The sequence below is a fragment of the Lepisosteus oculatus genome, chromosome 1, assembly GCF_040954835.1.
Source record: "Lepisosteus oculatus isolate fLepOcu1 chromosome 1, fLepOcu1.hap2, whole genome shotgun sequence".
NCBI lineage: Eukaryota > Metazoa > Chordata > Actinopteri > Semionotiformes > Lepisosteidae > Lepisosteus > Lepisosteus oculatus.
Genome location: NC_090696.1, coordinates 72,531,439 through 72,552,054, shown reverse-complemented (window position 1 = coordinate 72,552,054; position 20,616 = coordinate 72,531,439). Strand labels below are relative to the sequence as shown.

The 20,616-nt window shown below is 34.3% G+C and overlaps 2 protein-coding genes across 4 annotated transcripts; both read left to right on the top strand.

The window, feature by feature from the left end:
- The first annotated feature begins 855 nt into the window (after positions 1–855).
- Positions 856–7,120, top strand: LOC107077163 (uncharacterized). Of its 3 annotated transcripts, none has more exons than XM_015345468.2 (8): positions 856–957; positions 1,529–1,614; positions 1,828–1,860; positions 3,387–3,428; positions 4,038–4,073; positions 4,750–4,878; positions 5,881–5,924; positions 6,947–7,120. In XM_015345468.2, the coding sequence occupies exons 2-7, from the start codon at positions 1,555–1,557 to the stop codon at positions 5,899–5,901; spliced, it is 321 nt and encodes a 106-aa protein (XP_015200954.1). In that variant the 5' UTR covers positions 856–957; positions 1,529–1,554; the 3' UTR covers positions 5,902–5,924; positions 6,947–7,120. The 3 variants fall into 3 exon arrangements, with proteins under 3 accessions (XP_015200954.1, XP_015200955.1, XP_069050841.1); XM_069194740.1 differs by having other exon boundaries at positions 899–963; XM_015345469.2 differs by lacking the exon at positions 5,881–5,924.
- Positions 7,121–10,704: 3,584 nt separating this feature from the next.
- LOC107077157 (uncharacterized) lies at positions 10,705–20,490 on the top strand. The gene is made up of 12 exons (XM_015345453.2): positions 10,705–10,931; positions 11,576–11,650; positions 11,759–11,812; positions 12,326–12,547; positions 12,949–12,978; positions 13,886–13,921; positions 14,701–14,748; positions 15,084–15,131; positions 16,128–16,166; positions 16,447–16,482; positions 17,563–17,606; positions 17,760–20,490. The coding sequence occupies exons 2-11, from the start codon at positions 11,591–11,593 to the stop codon at positions 17,578–17,580; spliced, it is 591 nt and encodes a 196-aa protein (XP_015200939.2). The 5' UTR covers positions 10,705–10,931; positions 11,576–11,590; the 3' UTR covers positions 17,581–17,606; positions 17,760–20,490.
- The last annotated feature ends 126 nt before the right edge of the window (positions 20,491–20,616 follow it).

The window sequence follows — 20,616 nt, the reverse complement described above, 5'->3', positions numbered from 1 at the left end:
GTCAGAACGTGGAATGATCCTATGCAGATGAGAGTGAGAGAGAGAGTCGAGGCAACGGTGAACACTGGATTCCAATCCGAATCGTCAGGTGAGATCGTGGTCAAGGAACAAAAACAAAGTCCAAAGCCAAAGAAGTCGTTTACAAGAGTTTTCTGAAAAAAATGGGCGCGGTAGGAGCTCTTAAGAAGGGAAACCAATACCGAGCGAAGAGCAGAGGGATTTGAGGGTTTAACTAAGTTGTGACTAGAGATGAGTGAGGAATGATGGGTGGTGATGGTTAACACATATGGCAGCGCTTGTTGTAAGTAGTCAGCCACTGGAACTGGTGAGCTCGTTTGTGGGTAGATCTCCGTTCACTGGTGGTCGTCTCCAATGTGTCCCTGACTCGGCCCTCAACGACGCTAACAAAGGTCAAAATAGTGGGCCTTCTTCAGAACAGTGAAACATGAACCAGAGGACAGAAGTGGAAACTGTGTGGAAGTGCATTTAAAAATGAGATTTTTTGTGTGCTGTAAATGCAACGAATGCAGCCATCTACAGTATATTGTTGAGGCTGATAACCTTTGAGAAATGGCTGTATGAGATCCTTGTATCAATTAAAACGTCAGAGACAGTTACATGGACTGAATAGCCTTCTCTTGATTGTAACTCTTCTTAAAACAAAGGAGACTCAGTTGTTCTGTTTCATTATAGACTCAACATGTGTGCCTTTGTGCTTATAAGACTGTAACAGTGAAAGTCAATACCGAACTAAATGAAGACACTTGTTCTTTTGATCTCCCATGGCTTTAAATGCTATGCCAAGAGAACAGTAATGTTGTTGGAATTTACGTGGCTGTGGAAACAGCAGTTCTCAATAGTCTGTGGTTATTAAATAATTGTGTTTATTTGGCAAGCTTTAAATACCAGTGTTGGCATGTGAAACTCTTCAGTAGAGAACAGAAGTTTACACAACAGGTAAGGCTGAGCATCCCTAAAGTACCATCAATGGTACTTCTCTATTTTCTTAAGTGCTTTGATTTAAATTTTTTCTCTTGTAAATGTTGTCAGTGCTTTATTACTCTACAATCTACTGTTTCAATATAGGAGAGTCATATTCTGTAAATATACTATGAATGCAAAACTGTCTACTGCATTATTATCATTTTGCATGACACAAATATAGCCTTGATAAAAATATAGTATTGATTTATAAACGGAAATATTGGAATCTACAACACTTTTTTTATCTTTACGCCTTTTCGTATTATTTTCTTTACAAAGATATTTGTGAGTCCTTAGGTGTAAATGTGTGCATGTTTAAAACAGGCCTCAAAGTAAAAAAAAAAAACAAATCTTTTTTACTTTTGTTTGAAATATCCTGAAATCAATTTTGGTCATGGATGGACTATTTTATTTGTTTGTTTACCATAGTTATACTTACTCTAAAAGCTGGATACATACTATAAAACAAGCATTAAGGGTTTAATGTATATTGGATGTAGAATCACACAACAAAAAATAAAGCAGAATTTTATGTATATTTTAGGAACCAAAACTACGGAGTCTGGAACCATGAGGACGTTCATTCTGCTTGCCTGCATACTTCCAGCTGTCTATTTGATGCCAGTCCCAGTAAGTAATTAAACTTCTTGTGTTCATAAATGGAATTATGATGTTGTTCAAGTGAGTATGGCTACCTTTGATTTCAGAACAGGAGAAAGTTTCGTTAATTCTCGAAGCATGACATCACAACATGCTACGGTACACTGCTGACAATCAAAATGAAAATACAAACTTTATCTTCCCTGCTTGCATTCTCAGAGACAATTTTTCTTCTCATTTTAGTCTGAGCAATACGGGGGAAGCTCAAGTTATGAGGTAAGCACATTGTAGGAAATTCTACCTTTTCAAATTCATTTATTTTAACACACCTGAAAAGATGTAGATGGATGTAGTATCACTTGATGTGTTTGATAAATCACCTTTTAAAAAAAAAACACTAAAATAAAAGAATTCTGAAAACAATAATTGCTATGCATATACTCCCAAATTCCAGTTTAAATTTTTTCCAAATATACATGAAAATTTAAAAAATAATAATTTTTATTAAAGAAAAGAAAAAGTTATGTGTCATTAATTGTGTGAGAATACAGAAAAGCAAAAAACAATCAAGAAAGAAGATTTTATTTATTACCCTACTAAAGATTGAGCATTAAACTTTCTTTTTTAATATTAATATTAATAATTTAATATTTCGAAAAGTAGCAGAATGGGTGTGTGAAAACAAACCAAAGCTATCCTTACAAGAAAATCACTATTACATGCCTCATTGCAGCAAAATAGTGAAGTACAGCATATACATGTAATAATATTTTCAGAAACCAACTGAAGAAGTACTTTATAAATGGACTTTAAAATCAGAAAAATAATTCCTTATGAGATGGTGTGCTGTCAAGTGTTACAATTTTTGGATAATTAACATATTTATCTAGGCTAGAACTTTCCAGGTTTTATTGTTGATTAAGAGACGCAACTTTAAAATTATTTTGACCCAATGCTGGCTTCTCAATTAAACTAAGAAAAAATTTAGTTTTTAAATGCAAATCTGTTCTTTCAGATATGGTACAGAGTTCATAAATGTCATTATGTGATCTCTGCCAGGATTACTTTTGCAGAGTAACTTCCTAACTTATCTACAGTATGAGGAATTCCCCTGCTCTAGGACTATTTGTTGGGCTTTGTTTGTTTTTTAAAATTGCTTAGAAATTGGAGAACACATTTTTAAAATGATTTTCAGAAGAAACTCATACTAAGCCCTCATATCCATAAAAGTTTATTAATATTTTATTTTTGTATTGTTTATTCTTATAATGAATCAATTAGGATGTTTAGCTTTTTAACAGCTTACTATTGATATTGACATTGAAGAAACAAGAAAGAAAATAATAAAAAGGATTAAGCACCAGATAATTTTGTAAATTTTGTAAATGTTTCTTCAATCACATACAGGGACAGCCTTGTTTTTCAGTACCTTCATATACTGTATTTGACACTACTTGTGGCTAGTTTAAATGTCAATACTAGTCTTCGCTGTTTACAGGCTTGACAGTCAATCAAGGATGCTCGGGGGCCTATGCATAGAAACAGTGATTTTGAGCTAAATTTATGGCAGTAGTTTGAAATTTGAAAGAGTAGTTTGAAATCTGAATTAGTTTGAAAGACTAAAAATCATTTTTAGTCTGTGTTGCAGCACATCAGAAGAAAAACTGCACTTCTACCAAAGTAGTTCTACCAAAGCATTGCCTTTCTAAAATCTGGCTGCAGTACCTTGTGAACAAACATGCCACGTTCACATACAGACCAGCGTATATTCCTATAATGTATTCACTAGTCTCTTTTTACAGGGTTTTAGTGCATTCTACCAGCCAGCAATTCAAATCCCACAGGTAATTTTAACTTTCCTCCCTAACTGTGTCTTTGTCACTGGAGTTCACCAAAATGCTCTGCTCGGCAATCTCATTTAGAGTTTTTATATTGTTCAGTTTCAGTTTTTATTTGAGCAGAACTATAGTCAAGTACTTCCCAGTATTAGATATAAATTCAAAACGGGTAATTGGTAAAACCACAAATTTATTAATACACCAACACATTATTCAAACAAAAAAGTTCTTGTCATTATTAAGGGTAGTAATAATAAATGTAGTAATGGTAATAGTAACAGGGATAGTAGGTGTAGTAGTAGCACAGGTATTTACAGATTTTGTTTTTAAATTTGGTTCCTCTTCTTCAAGTAAATTTTGCTGTGCAGACTTAAAGGGCTTGTGCTAAAGAATTTGTAACTTTTTTTCCGTCGGTTATAATGTACTCACACCTTATGTGTCTTTCAACAACTAAAAACATCACCAAATTGCTTAATTGCTTGCACCTAAAAGCGTTAAATAAGATGTAATGAGCTGGTACCACCAGTTTAGTGAGTGAGTGACAGAAACAGAAATGACGAACTTAAATCTCACGGTTGTGTTATTTATACTTTCTTTTCTACACTCTCATTACAGCCAATACCTATTCCTATTCCTTATGACCCAACGCTGGTATGTTACAGCCGTTCATTCTAATGACAGACAGGAATGCAGTAAACCTTACAGCTGATTTTCAGTTGTTTTGTGTACTTGCGTCTCCTCTTTACTGTAATGTTTTTTGTGCATGTTAGAGGAAATCGGAATTAGTGTCACACAAAGCCTTGGAGTTGGCAGATCATGTATTGCAAATACGTAGAAAACTGCTTCAGAAATTTAACAATAAAAATTACATCTGCTATTTAAACAGTGAAAGGGATGTATATTGGGATACAGATTAAATCATCTTTTTACTGGTAATTGTCAAATGTGACATAATGTACCAGCATTATGTCACCGTATATCCCATGTACAGTAACAGTAACATACTGTAGGTATTTGCATGTATGTAACACCTGAAGTGGCCATAAAACTGAAAGTGCTGAATTTTCTTTACACCCTATGAATAAGACCCTGCAAAAAACATTTGGATTAAACCAGCATTTATTTTTTTTAATCAGTGATGACAAATGCAGGTTTTAGTTCAATAGAAATATCATCAAAGAATGAGAGTGAGAATGAGAATAGATATGAATTGTAACATTCACTTAACAGGTTGTTTCAGTATTTAGTATTCAGTATTTAGAGGTTTATATGCATTCGTCACCTATGATGTTCTCTGTGTCCCAATTTCATTGCTGTCCAACACTAGGGAACTGGTCTGCTGGGTTTGGGCTATGGGTATGGAGGCTATGCTGGCTTCAATGGATACAATGGATATAATGGATATAATGGATATAATGGATACGGAGCAGTTCCATATGGTCTAAGGGCACCACGGGTAAGACGACTGTTAATGATTCAGTTAAAAAAACAACAATGCTTTTTAAAGCATAATTGATTTTACCGTGCGGTTTAAAGGTGCACTCACCTTTAAAAATCTATTTTCAGATGTTTTATTGCTTGTTTATTCATTTGACTACATAGCTTATTTTTTAGTGATTATGAAATGTACAAAAATATCAATTTGGAGAGGTGTCTCCTCTTGGCTTTCGGGCTGTCATCAGGTACAGTACACATACAGCCACTGAGACGGTCTGTATCGCGCTACACACGACTCAGAGTGAAACATACATATCCTCACAGGAACAAGATGAGCTGTGCAATTAACATTACAAGGGCTCAGGAAAAAAATCCACAAACCTCATTCTAAAAAACAGGATTACTGGATCAGTGTAAGAGAAGGAAGAGATATAATTTTGAGAAACCAAAATTAAACCCAATATAATTTCGAAAAAATACAAAAATTAATTACTGGATTTACTGAGTAATCATGATTTACCTAATTCTTACGAGTGAAAACTTGTGCAAAACTTGTGCGTTAGGAGTTTAGAGACCCTACCCCGCAATTGTATATGCTAATACTGGTGTTTTTAGAGCTTTAGCACTGGCAGTGATGGTAATATCTGCAGTATTTTAGGACATTTTTACCATGACAAACAGGTGCGTTAAGCAACCAAGACATTTATCTTGAAAAATACTGTGAAAAAATGAAGCAAATAGAGGTAAAAGATCACTCTTATACATTATTTACATCATACATTTTCTTATCAGTAAGACATGAAATTAAATGCCTCTTTCCGGTTGGTAATTTGAGCCTGTAGGTAGGTGAAGCTTGTAAAAGGTTTGTTTTAGTATTATATGGAGCTTCATAAGTGGGAAACAAACGATCAGCAAATAAACCACGTAAACACAGACAATATAGATAGTTTTTGATGTAGCAAAAAGAGCTTTAATGAAGTTCTAGCTTTGAATAATGAGCCAATTATATTTTTACCTTTAGCAAAGGTACCGCACTTATTGAATGACAGCACCATAAGAAAAAAGGTAAACAATATCTAAATTTATTTTACTGTTCTCCTGGAAGTTTGCTTTTCCGTAATATTGTGACACAACATTTTTGACATTAAGATGTCTTCTAAATTTAAGAGGTACGGTAACTAAAATGACAGCCTTTTTTGTTTAGTGCCCTGGAAATATGAAATGAGTACCTATGTTATTCGCACAAGTGTTCATGGGCTACTATTGATACTAGTGATACAGTTTGCTTTGCTCATTAAATATTTCAGAAGGGCCTGGAAGAGGAAGAAAGCAAGTTTCAGAATACAGCTAGTAACTGTGTGCAAGTCTGACACTCACAGTGTACAGTACTGTATATGATGTACAGTATACTGGGGACATATTTGATGGGAAACCGTATGAGTGATGTCATGTGATGCAGTCTGAGATTCAGGAACAGAAAGAAAGGTCAGGTAGCCATGAATGCACTTAGGCTGTGAAATTACATCTGCTATACAATGTCATCCTATTTTATAATACACATAAGGAATACATATACAAGTGCAAATAGTTTTTATTTCATAAAATTCTGATGATTGTTTAGTCCAGGTAGTAGTCACACTTGTTAGTATTGTATTTTCTTTTGTTTGTATTTTTCTTTTCTAAAGTCTATATTTTGTGGTTCTGTTATGGAGCTAATATTGTAAAACGGAGGTACAATTTTAATTTTAAAAAATACATTTTCCAGAATCTGGAAATCTCAGACAGTTGCATCCACTGTTGTGCTGGATTAGTACTAGGTAGAAACTTAGTACAAGGGTACTGTACAACAGTAGTGCCTCACAAACTGTAAATTCAGCATCTAGAGTCCTAATCATTTATACCAATGTTTTGAAATGATTCACAGATATGTGTATTTTATCACATCTGTAGTCTTCAGGATATTAGTGAAAATGTATGTATATTTCACACTTAGCATACACATGAAGGTCTGCCTTCTATTATTAGCATTGTTAGTAGTAGCAGTATTCTAAGTTATTAGTGACTCAGTTTCTTCTTTTTTCTTCCAGACATTTGGCTGATGAATAGTACATGTGCCCTGCAGGGAAAATAATGAAAGATGTCTGCATATGTTTGTGTGTTTATTGGTCCTAAACATGTTGTGAACAATGCATAAGCAAATATGATTGTATATGAGAGGCAAAATATGGTTATGAAACATCAAAATATGTTACAATAAACATGTAAGAAAATATATAATTCTGCTTTGGTTTTTCAGCATTTGAACTGATTTTATTTTAAGGAAATTATGATTCTTGTAGTTCTGTAGAAAACCTGACATCTTAAAATCATTAATTGTTTCATGGCACAAATATTATAATTCAGCAGCATGTCACAAAACATTTTTCCTGAAGTCATACTAAATATTCTAAAACTAAAATATTTTTAAAGAACCATGAAAACCATATATAAAACATTGAACTTCACAATTAACATTTTTACATCACCAGAAAGATTTTGTTCTTTTTTATTTCATTTTAAAATGCTGGTGCACATGTGATGCTGCTGTTACAACAGATTTTCAGTTTATATAATTACTATTAAAGTATTTTCTGCCTGAAGCATACTGTATGTTAAAGTGGGTGTTTGTTGGTTATACAGAAGAATTTATACCACATTTTGAGTTTTGACTAACTCAGTAATCAACAAATTCACTGACTAATTGAACATTTTTCTGGATTAATAGTTTCTTCAAACTTGACTTATTTAAAATTGTTTTAAAAAGGGGCAGTTTTCAAGTTTAAATTAAAGGAGCTGAAAGCTGCCAGTGGTGCCCTGTCATGAGAATAACGAAGACAATAATTCTTTTAAATTGTTGTAAATATTAATTATTGAATATTCTGGGCCTTGCCTTGTTGTTACAGCTGATATCCTGGTTTCTTCTAAACATTTCCAAACTTCCACATGGGAATAAATGGACTGAACAGCCATCTCTTGCCATTTTCTTACGTTTTAAAAAAAGGCCACATGCAGTATAGTTTTCCATGTTCAACGGGATTGGAGTGAGATTTATAGAACTTTTTTGTTGGATTTCAAAAACAGCAGAGTGTAAACTGCTACAGTAGCATAAAATGCCAGTACTAGTAAATTGTATATACAGTTATAGTATAACTAGTAGTAAATATGTGCTAGTGATTCACTGTAGTAACCACAGCACTTTCTCAAACTAAATGTAATAACAGGCCTAGCCTTAGCCCCAGGGTAAGATTCTTCAGAAGCCCTGATTAATGTTTTCCCATCTTGAACCTTGCTAAGTAAACACTGTATGGATTAAACAATCTGGGTGTTTATCTAATGGAACTTCCTTCACAACAATCAGACCACGTGAGAACGTTGTGTTTCTAAAGTCGATCAAAATCAATTTTTCATGCAAGTCGCTTGGGAACAAATGCAAGGCGATTCACAGATTGAGATTCCATTCTGTTCTGTCTAAATTCCTCTAAATTAGGGCTTCCGACTCCTGGAGAGTTACAGAGAGTCAGCGTGTGTGTAAATTTTGTCAGTCTCCTTAAAGCACCAGCACCTGAAATGCTGGAAAAAGCTGTTAAAGTGTTCTAATTAAGTGAACAATGAGCTGATTCAGGTTGTTACAAGCTCAGTAGGAACACCAGCCCTCCAGGACCAGGCATGAGGTAAGTCTATGGCAAGATTAAGTTTATTTTAACAACCAGTTTTCATGTGTCATTCTTCTCCTTTGAAGAAATGGGAACCCACGTTTTGGGCAAATAACATATCAAAAATACTGAAATCAAAGGATATATCATTGTGTTAAATTCCAGACCTGGGGTGCTATCTGCACAAATAATAAAAGGAACTTAGTTGTTTTGTTTGTACAAAAGACATCAGACTAGTTTCTCTTCAAAGCACAGCTGCTGCAACAGCACTGTAATTCCAAAAGCAAGTTCTTGGCTCTCAGAAAGCATAACACTACTGTATGTCCATTTAACAGATACATACTGTAACATACTGTACAGTACACAGCTTACTTTATTGTTTCAAAGTGTCATCCATATGTTTTGGGAAAGCTACATACTGTGATCTGCAATGCATTTCATAAAGCACATTTTGATTTAAAGTGAGGAAGCACTATACTACAGTACCTGAATTATTGCCCCTTTCTCTCTTTCATGATTTCTTTAGTTTTATCTAAACAGATATATGCTGCACACACTGTACAGTATATGAGTGTGCCACATTTATGGCAGCAATGTACAGTGCTGGAGCCATGGGTTCAATACCAGACTTGGGGTGCCATCTGCACGCTTGTATGTTCTCCCTGTGTTTTCTTGCATTGGTAGGTTTAAGTAGTTCAAGTACAGTAGGTAGCTGCATTAGCATGCAGGAGCTCCATGACTGTTACTCTAGCCAGGCTAAAGCCCAAATTCTCCCTTAAATGATCTCTTAAAGTAAAGCTCTATGGGACATGTCTGAAAAGCACTTTTAAAGAAGCGCATATTGTACTGCCTGTCTGTTGAGCTGTGCATTTGGATACATTATAAAGTTGTTAGAATGATCTGAAGCTCCATTTCCCCACTGTCCTCTGTTCTCAATGAGATTCCTGCTGGTATTACTGCTATTACAGTTAGAGGACTTTCTGGAAAATGAGCATTCAATTTTTATTTGGCCTTATGTAGGTCCAGTTTGAATATGTGGGCTCTCCTTATATTGAAAATAAGCCCCTGAAGCACCTCTGTAGATTCAACAGCTGTCTGTGCTGAAATAAGCCTGGAACAGAGGAAAGGAACATTGATGGGATTTCTAATGTACCAAACTTTCTTATGGGTTTATATGGTTCGTGATAGAGATAAAAAGAGTTCCAAGTGACAGGACGTTATTCAACCCATTCGAGCCTGTTTGGTAGTTAGTATTTCTCACTCCCATATCTCTTTGTTTAAAGCAATACCTCCTATTCTCACTTTTAATCATGTGTACTACTGTATAACATAAAGGTGGTTTCACCAGAACAATTTCAACAACTTTGTCTTTTCGATTGTGCAATAATTACCTCCACTCCAGGTGTCAAAGTTGCTGGCACATAATAATGAAACGCAGAAGCACTTACAAAACCAGTGCCAACACCCAGGGCCTGGACCAGATTCAGACAAGGTGCTGGACTGAAAGAGTTGACTCAGCAAACTGCCAGTTGGGAACGACTATACCAGGAGGGCCAGGGAACTTGCTAATGGAAAAGGAACATAGTGAGGTAAGATGAGAAAGGTACGACTGCTGATCTCCTCAATAGGATCCGACCCCATTTACAGTATGAATGTGGTAATATGCTGGAATGTAGTGCTGGGATCCTGCGCCAGGCCCTTGTACTCCTCTCATTTTCTGAAAATCGCACATAATAGCGTCACTTGAATTATTTATTATACCTGTACCATTTTAACCCCAAACAGTTTAGATGGCTACATTTTCATGATCCCATTCTCGTGTTTTAATTCCTTTGCCCTCCCTCCTTCTTGTCTCTTCCTCATCCGCTCAAGCGCTTGACAACACACCATTACATTTTTTGTGTTTCTTTTTATTCCTGGAATTACTGTCAACTCCCCTTCACGCTGAGCTCACTGATGCCGTTTATCACTCAACCCTCACACCTTTGGAACAAATGAGAAGATCATGTGTTGAATGAATATCTAATTACAGAGCTTCGCATTTTATTGTTATTGAAATTTTTGCATCATAATGCGACTGCGGTGTCTATTATGACAGGCTTTCATGCCTTGGAAGGCAACTGAGACGTTTGTGCATCATATGTTGTGGCCTGTGTTAAGTCACTCATTGTTTTTTCAGAGAAATTTGGGGGTTCTTTGTTGTCAAGCAACAGGTTTTTTTTTTTCAACTGCATGTTTTCAATACATCACATCTCCTGATTGGACAAACACTTACATGCATAGTGTTTAAATCCCGCTTGGAGCTAACATTTCAGTTAAATTTTAACACTCTACAGCATCACTGTTTTCTAAGGGAATTTGCTGTAGCTCCCCTACAAAGGTAATAATTCAAGATTTAATTTACTCTGTTTTTAACTTAACTATCTTTTTAATTTAACCTTAACGATATCTGTTGTTGGCAAGTATTATTTTTGAATAATGTAAATGTTAAAAGTGTGATTAAAAATGTTTTACCTGATGAAGGATTCTGGACTAAAGGGTAAAAGGTTGAAAACAGCTTTTAATTTTGCATTATATCTTTAATATATAAATCCTAACACGTGAAGAGACCTTTTATTTTATTCATTTGGGCATCACCTTCTATATCCTGTTGTGGTGTCCTCCCTGTTAAACATTGGTAGTAACTAAGTTGTTTCTTTTATATTAAATTATAAAGGTTTATATAATAGACATGTGATGTGTATTTTGCTATCTTCAGCAGATGTGTTATTTTAGTAGTACTTGATTAAAGCAATTTTAATTCTGCAGCTATAACAGACAACACCACTATTATTATCATTATTATTGTTATTATTATTATACTTTTATCGTAATAATAATTGTACTGTATTTAGGCTTACTTCCAGGTACTACTAGGTAGAAAATAATCATCCAGAGATGAATTAAGCTGGACTTTTTAAAGGATTGATTAAAAAAAACTGTTTTGCAAACACTATTATTTAATTGTTTTTCATGTTTTTCAAGTTTGATTGACAAGAAATGAAATCTGCAATATTATTGCTGTATTTCTTTGGTGCGGCATTCGCAAGTCCAGTCCCAGTAAGTTCTATTTTAGTTTATTTTATATTTTATTTTATATTTTAAGTGCTGTTGGCTTTACCTCTGTGAGGCAGCATTAAGAGATTTTTTTTTTTTTTTTTTTTTTAGCTTGAGCAGAATGGAGAGGAGGAAGATGGAGAAAGTGAGAGTGCTGAGGCCGAGGTAATGTGAGCTTCTCCTTTAATGCTTCATGGCTGCCCGATAGCAAGATATTAAACTCCACTGAACTCCTTTACTTTCACAGTTTTGTAAAATGTCCCTTTCTATTTTCTTCTATTTTATCTCGGTTGATTACAAAACAATTTCATAGGATGAATCAAATCTTCAAAAGTAAATCTCAAGAGCTATCTTTCTTCAGAAACCGCTGATCATTTTTTTTTCTAAAAAGTTTTCTTAAATACTTGTTCACTTTTGCAAAGAAAAAAACATACTTCTTTCCAGAGGAGTAGTGCTATTAAGAAATCACTGTCTCTCAGCAGGGAAATCATTCATTTTATATCTCAACAGAGACATAAAAATTAGTTGCACCCTTGGATCTTTACAAGAATCGAAATCAACTGCTTATGTCAATTGGGCAAATAAATGAAAAAAGCATTGATATTGACTGCACACAAGTATACAAGAATATCGTAATACTGTATCCTGTTTTTAATCAATCAATTTCCTTCCCTTCAGCAAACCGAGACAACGCAGAAAATCCCTCAGTACGTCCCTCAGGTGGTTCCTCAGGTCATTCCTCAATACATCCCCCAGGTCATTCCTCAGTATGTCCCTCAGGTCATTCCACAGTATGTCCCACAAGTCGTCCCACAGTACATCCCACAAGTTGTCCCACAGTACGTCCCACAGGTCGTCCCGCAAGTCATACCTCAATACATTCCACAGGTTGTGCCAGAGGTAATTTTTTTTAATCAAAAATATTTTCTGTTAAATTTATTTTTAAGTTTTCATGCAGTATTATAAAGAGTGAAAAATGATAAGAGGTATACTGTACATATCTGGATAGATAGCTACTGTATATTAGAAGGGATACCTTTCTTTCCCATTTCTAACAGCAGTTGAGATAAACTATGAATATAACAGTATAATATGCAATATACGAAAAAGTATGGATATCAATATCAGTTCTTAAAATTATATACAGTAATCGATTAAGTAACTAACTTAAATATATTCACTAAATGATATTAAATATGTTCAAAGTTACTAGGATACATAGCATCTGGGCTGACATTAACACTGAGCTGAACAGAAATGTCTTAGACATGATTCACATCATGTCTTCTGTTTCTTTTAAGCCTGCCCCGGTACCACCTGATGGAGGAGGCGTGAGTTTTAAAATTCTAATTCTTAATTCTAAGTTAATCTGCTTTCAGGTGGAAAAAAATTATAAGCATCATTTCTGTGGCTTTGTTGTTCCAAGCGAAAAATGTATTTTTTTCTTCTTTTTGTTCTCCTTTAGCATTTGAATTTAATTAATAGATATTGAATAGCAATTTTATTAGAAAATACTCTAGTTTCATTGTGATCACATGGAGAACGTATTATGTATTTCCTCCTTTGAACACTTCTTATGCTATTTTTCTGCAGCTACATATTGTGAAAAAACACCATTATTTACATATCTGTTCAAACAGCAACTACACTGCATTTAATTCCATCTGCATTTGCTACTGATGATCTTTACTACAATACATTGGTGCCTATGAGAGGCATGACATGACCCTAAAACACAGCATCCAGAGCAATTATTAAAATATATGAACACTTGCACTTGCAGTAGCATAGGAATCCAAAAAGCCAAAGCTTGGGGCATACCAAGATGCTTTACTTCCTGGGATCTAAGCTGCCTTCTCTCAGCATCCTCCTTGCCCACACAAACATGAGACAAGATAGCTACCCCAGAAAGGATGATATCTCACCAAGAGAGACCTGGACACCATGGGGAGTCCTGAGGTGTGGTGTCATTATCACAGCCTAACACTGTGAGATTTGTTTCTGCCCTCCATACCAACAGCAATGTATAAAGGAAGATGTCTGAAGAAAACATGTTGCTTAAACAGCTCTAGCAATGTGTAAGGAAGAATAACGCTGTAGTTTCTATTTCTTACTATTTAAGGCAATGTGCTGGAGCTCTCATACACATTGCATTTGTTCAGAAAAGAAGATGGTCCTTCACAATAATACCATTCAATATAATAAAATATTCACAAATGTCCTGTTCTCTGCCCCCAGAATTTACCTATTATCATTTTCGAAGGAAATGGAGGGGTATGTTTTTTTTATTTTCTTTTGTCTTGAAGTTACGTTTTTGAGGAACAATAAGTACTGTATATGCCAAATAAACACAGGCGCACACACTTTGCACTTAGTAAGCTGCATCGACAATTTTGTAATATTATATTGCCTTTTATAACAATAGCTGCTTGAAGTGCACAGAAAAGTTAAAACCATATGAACATATAAAAAGCTACCAAATGAGAGCAGACCATTGGGGCATCAAGCTTGTTTGGTTGCTAATACTATAGCTATTGTATGTTATCACAGGATCTTATTCAGCCATTTCTTGGACCATATCTGTATCGGCTAAGACAAAGTGGCTGTGTAGCTTGTTCCATATTCCTTCCAACCTTTTTGAAGGAATCTTTTTTCTCAGATTAGGAATACTTCTGTATCCTAGTAATCAGAGGCTAAATCCCCTTTAGCCCACAAATGTATCTGGTTGCTTTTGTCTTGAATAAATCCAGCATAGCTATATATATATATTAATATATATATATATTTTAACATGGTGACCACAATCCACAATTGTAAAAAAAAATATTCTAAATGTGGTCTTGTTAGCTCATTGTACAATTTAAACAAATCCACCCTTGATTTTAATTCTGCACTTTTATCTTTATATCCATACATTCTGTCTACCTGTCTTATCACTCTTTCATATTGTGCAGACGATGACATTAATGTGTAAACATACTGTAGACAATTGAATGAATTTTTAAAAAAAGTTTCTTTGAGCTCATTGTGTTTGTTTTAATGTGTTTTTGCAGGGTCTGCCAGTTAATGGATTCAATGGTTTTTCAGGATTCATAGGAGGAGTAAGTTAATACAAAAAATATTGAGCAATTTTAGGTCAACATTGAAAATCTTTGCTTGGAATTTTTATTTTAGAATTGACCAAAATGGATATATTGTATACTAGTTTTCCTGGTGAGGCCCCACAACCTTCTACCATGCATGGATGAAGCCCTTAGAAAAAGGATGAATAATATATACAAATGAAATACAGTTTATGTATAATTAGAAAGCTACTCTTTAAAGCAGATGCACAAAGCCAAGATTGTTACAGACCAGTCAACCAGTTTTCTTTTTCATAATACGTTCAAATAAATGGAGCATTATGTAGTCACATTATTTTAAAATTTATTTTCAGGGTCTTCCATTTACTGGATTTGATGGTTTTTCGGGACTTGGAGGAGGGGTGAGTAAAAAGAACAACTTGTGGACCACTTTTCTCAGTGAGCGTTAAAAGTACCTAGCATACGTCTTACACACCTTACACCTGTACATAGACAAGGACTTTACAATCATGATAGAAAGAAGAAACATTATAAACAAGGAAGGTAATTCAGCCCACCCAACTCATTGTTAATTTAATTGATCCAAGGATCTCATCCTGCAGTTTATTTCCCTGAAAGAAGCTTCAAAAACACAATTAAGCAGCTGCTTGCAGACTTCCACATAATGCATAAACACTGCTGCCTGTTAAAATGGAATTAGTTTTATTTTGGGGCTCTAGCTTGTAGAGAACCTGTAGGAAAGGGATTTGTCAGGATGCTGGCATCATACCCAATTCTTGAATATATCATGTATTGCTGCCTTCTGGAGATTGCTAGACTGAAAGAACATTCATAAAAACAAAACGTGCAATTCACAATGCTATTACCTTTCCTGATTCAAAATGCTCATACAGCCTGATTCCCCGTTTTAAAATGACGTTTGATGTTACAAGACTCACAGGGTAAACTCTCAGAATGAATAAATGCATTTATTTGATTTAAGCTATTAGAGTAAATAAATTACTATGTGCAGGAGTGATTAGGGCTGTGAACCAGGAAGATGTGGTTTCAGATTCCAGGAGCGACACAGCAGTTGAGCTCTCGATGAAGGTGCTTAACTCAGATCGCTCCAGTCAATGCTCTGCTATGTACAGGTACTGTAGATGTTTCTAGTGGTTGTCGCTATAAATGAGAATTTGCTCTCATTCAACTTACCCGGTAGAGCAATGGAAAAATGATAATGAACATATAGAATTAACACTGAAGAGAATAGTAATAATACCTGAATAATAACCCACAACCAATTTCAGAAGCTGCTCTAGAACTAGATGATGCTGATGATCACTACAAGCTCCAGACAGAGAACAAATTTACCATATTTTTCCATGTTTTCTTTGTCTTGTCTTTCTATTTTCCAGATCTTCCCAGTTACTGGTTTTGATGATTTTAATGGAGCGGTAAATACATTATTATATTTATATATATATTAGTGAATATTTTGTTCCTAGCATTAACAAAATATATAATGGATATCATTTGCATTGCTTATCCTGGATTATAGGACAACCAAGGAGGTAAATGCAAAATATACATCGGGCATAGTTGAAAACAGCCCACAGTAACTGTACTGTATATCTCAGTTAAAGTGATAAGAACTGTAGAATATTTAATGAAGTTAGAAACAGCATGTACTGTAACTTTTGAATGTTAATTTAAAGCTGATTTTTCTCCCTCTAGGGCCTTAAACCTTATTCGAAAACAGCACCGAAGCAAGTAAGCAGGAATTTGGATTGCTGTCTTATTTATGTTATACTGATTAGAATGAGTGTTACTTCAAAGTAATGAAGAGTGTGATGACCTTCTAGCGCAATAATGATCAAAGTTTTGAGACAAGGCAGGATTGTAAAGCTGCCCTAAAATGAAGGTGAAATTAAAACTTAACACCTTTGCTAAACTGAACAGTTAATTCTGAAAACTGCTGCTGTGTGCTGCACACTGGGGGTGAGAACAGAAAACAGTTACAATATTTCACTGTAATAAAAAGAACATGTCACATCTGGTTTTCTGTAGTTTAGATGCATCATTTAACTCTTGCCCTGTCTCAAAGAACCCTAGTGATGCTGGGACATTTCACTGTATTAATTAAAGCTCCGTTTTCAGTTTCTCTGACTGTGGAGACAAAAAGGACAAATAGAGGGATAACTTGTGGAAGCAGTAGCTGATGCTCCCCAACTAATACCCATTCTGAATATCTGGTCTACTGACAAAAAACGGATCTTACAGTTGAAAAGACACAGACCAAATTATCATACAATAGTACAGACACAAGCAAGCATACAGTATCTATTAGTTACTTATATTATTATTTTATTGCAAAGTTGAAAGTTTTGATCTATTTTATCATTGTGTAGCAAATATACTGTAATACCTTCACATACATAAACATGCTATTATAATGTATTATAATATTCTATAATATATAATTATAATATATCCATTATATGCATTTTTTTAAATGAAGAAACATATACAGTAAAACACAAAAGTATCCATGATAATCAATTTTTCAGCTCTAAAGCTAACCTGAACCCCAGCTCTGACACTAATTTTAATACATACTGCAGTTTCACATACTTTGTGAAAGTGTTACTTTGGCTACACAATTCGAATTCGTTTTTCTATAGCCACAACTTAACTTATATGAAATTTATTTAATTAGTCAAAGCAAATTTTAAAAAAGGCTTGTGAAAACTGAGACTGCAAATTGCAACCCTTCTAGCACAGAGCTTATTTTACTGTACAACTCGTCAAATAAAGAGTTTTTGAGGCTTTGCATTGTGGTTTTTATTACAGATCTCTTTTCACGGTTAAAAGCTGAGTCACTGATCCAGAATTCTGTAAGTGTTCAATTTCGAACAATCCCTTTAATCAAATGTATATTTATGCCTCTCATTGCTTCACAAAAACTTAGGTACTTTAATTTAATTATGGGATTCATAGCTATAGTGGGTTATGCTTATGATGATTTAATTTTGTGTTGTATTTTACAGATCTTCAAGAATCACATCAGCAGGAAATGTTTCTTCCAATACATCTTTTAATATATATATAATAACTTAAGTGTTTTATAATATGATTTAGAAATTAACACACAATGAAAATACGTATGTTTGTATTAATAAACAACAATGGAAAATGTTACAAATTCCCTTTGTGATTCAAATTAATAATTGAAAAGGTTTTACAGGTATTGAGTTGAATGGTTTACTTAACACGGTTTAAGAAATGGAGAAAATTAAATCTGAGAAATGATAGAAACAATTATTTTTTTCCTGTTTCTGACTGACAACGGTAAATATATTATAATATGTATAAAAACTTTTCAGATAATGTAAAAATATATAATTAAATATATTTCACATTTGTATTTTTGGGTGCTCATTAATACCATTCAAAGTTTTAAGATATGTATTGACATTTGCCGGACTTCTGTTTCACGGGATAGTTGGATATCAGTTTCAATCTGGTAGCTTTGGAGTATAATACAAGCAGACAGCTTTTAAAAAGTTGTTATTTTTTAGGAAGAGATCCATGACTAAAAGCTAATGAATTAAAATGATAAAGGGTGAAAATGCATATAAACCTGAACGTATACGAATCTAATAAATTAGATGTTTTACTTAACAGAATACTTTTGTTACTGAAAGTAATATGATGTCAATAAGAGCCACGGGCAGTAGATGGCGCTGTGGTACAGGTCCAAGAGTTTCAGTGTGAAAACAGTTGAAAGATTTCTGATTTTCATCATATCTCACCGCAACTTAATTACTTTGGGTAACCAATTTATCCAGTAAGACGTTTTCCAGGTCTTAATCGGGTGTTAATTGAAAGGTGTCGATAAAATTTGACTAGGCACTTTAAAACACCTATCCCTTAAACTAAAATTGCTTTAATACCGAATTCCAATAATAGAATAGAAATAGAATGTTATATGGTTAAGGTTTTCTGATGTCTTTCTGATGACTTTCATTGTTTTCCATTTTTTTCCACCAAAATTCAGAAAAGTATAGTTTTTAAAACTGTCTACTGAGAATTTAATGAATGAATTAATTTTGTATTTAATTTTCAAGGATTTTGTAACATTTCAAGCCAATATTGTTACAAAATCCTTGAAAATTGAATACTTAATTAATTGTAACTCTGCTTTAATGAGAAGATTTATATTAAAGCATAGGTGGTGGTAGAGTTAATTTTTTTTTTAATTACTTCTACTCAGCTCTGAATAGCTGACAAAGGAATGGGACAACCATTGAAATGTACACACTTTCATTAATAAATCCCACTGGATTAAAATTGTTGTTTTTCTGTCATCGAAGAGATGAGTGCAAGACAGTTAGCAGCTTACTGTATGTGTTCACACAATAAGTCTGACTTGTGTATTTAAGCTTTAATTTCAAGCAGTTTTTTTTATTTTCCACTGTAAAGCATACATGCAACTCTTAACTTCCTCTCAACAAGAAACAAAAAAAATCAAATACCTTTTTGTTTTTTCGAAAATCACACCAAACACAAAAACAGTTTTACCTTTTTAAGTGCCCTTAAACAACCTTTAGAAAACCAAACAGAAATGAGTTCATGGTGAGCAAAGAGTTGCAAGGTGGAGTCCGCTACCACAACACCCAGTATGACATCAGCTGTCCGCTAGTTTCAGCCCAGTTAAAAGTGTTCAAGATGTACTGTACCAACACATGGCAGCAATAGCAAACAATATACTTGTTTAATCAAACTGAATGTAGTGCTTGATGTAACATGAGTAACATCATTCGTTTTCTGTAAAAGAGCTACAGTACAAAGATATCCCAGACGTGATTAATAAATGCCAAAGTTTGGAAAAGGGATCTGTTCATTTTGGATATTCTAGCAAAATAAGAGAGAAATTAAGGAATTATGTATTAATATTGATGAATGTTTTGTGTTAATATTGAAATATATTACTGAAATATGGTTCATGTTGTTGTTTATGCGTCCTTTGATAATTGAACATCCACACCACCACCGTCTGTGTGTTGCCCACCTCATGCATCTTGTGTCCAACACCCCTGGGTGGAAAGATTGAGCTCAGTATTGGGGCGTCAAGTCTGTGGATATCCTGGAGCTACAGTGCTTAGCTGTGCTGTTTGGTGACTTGAGACTGATTAGTACCATTCCAGATATCCACGCTTGGCAATGTAAAACGCAGGTAACCTGGAATTGAAATTGCTGTGTATAATTCCTGACTCATAGCACATAAAATATTCTTTATCTGGGATACATTTTGCCAAAACTTCCAGGAACTAAAGTAATTTGGAATCTCAGAGCAATGCACATTTACTTTTAAATGATGGGGTTCTGTTAGGGAGTTTTATAGATGAGTTTACTGAGCTGCTTTGGTTGGGATGAATCAAGAAAATCTCACACAAGCTCAGTGGGGTTACCTCGGATTATTGGACAGCTGAGGCTTTCACACTCAGCTCAGTCCTTTCTCTGTATTCACAGCACAAGCTTTTAAATGTCTGGAATTATAGCTGAAACGTATTAGCAAAGTCAACCCATAGACTACTTCAAGACGAACACCAAAGCTAACTCCCAAAAAAGCAAGTGGCAACTAAGAGACTGTTGAATGAGCAATTATTAAGTGGCAACTAAGAGACTGTTGAATGAGCAATTATTAATGTTTTCTGCTCTCTTTCCATTTTAACATATTGTTTTGATTTGCATTGTTTATTCACTCTAAAATAAATACCTGTAATAATCCTTTACTTCCGAGCAGTAGTATTCTTTTAATTTTATATATCAATTGTGCTTTTTTGTCTAAAGTCTATGATATACACCATAAAATGTGATTCTGGATATTTTGAAATGTCATGA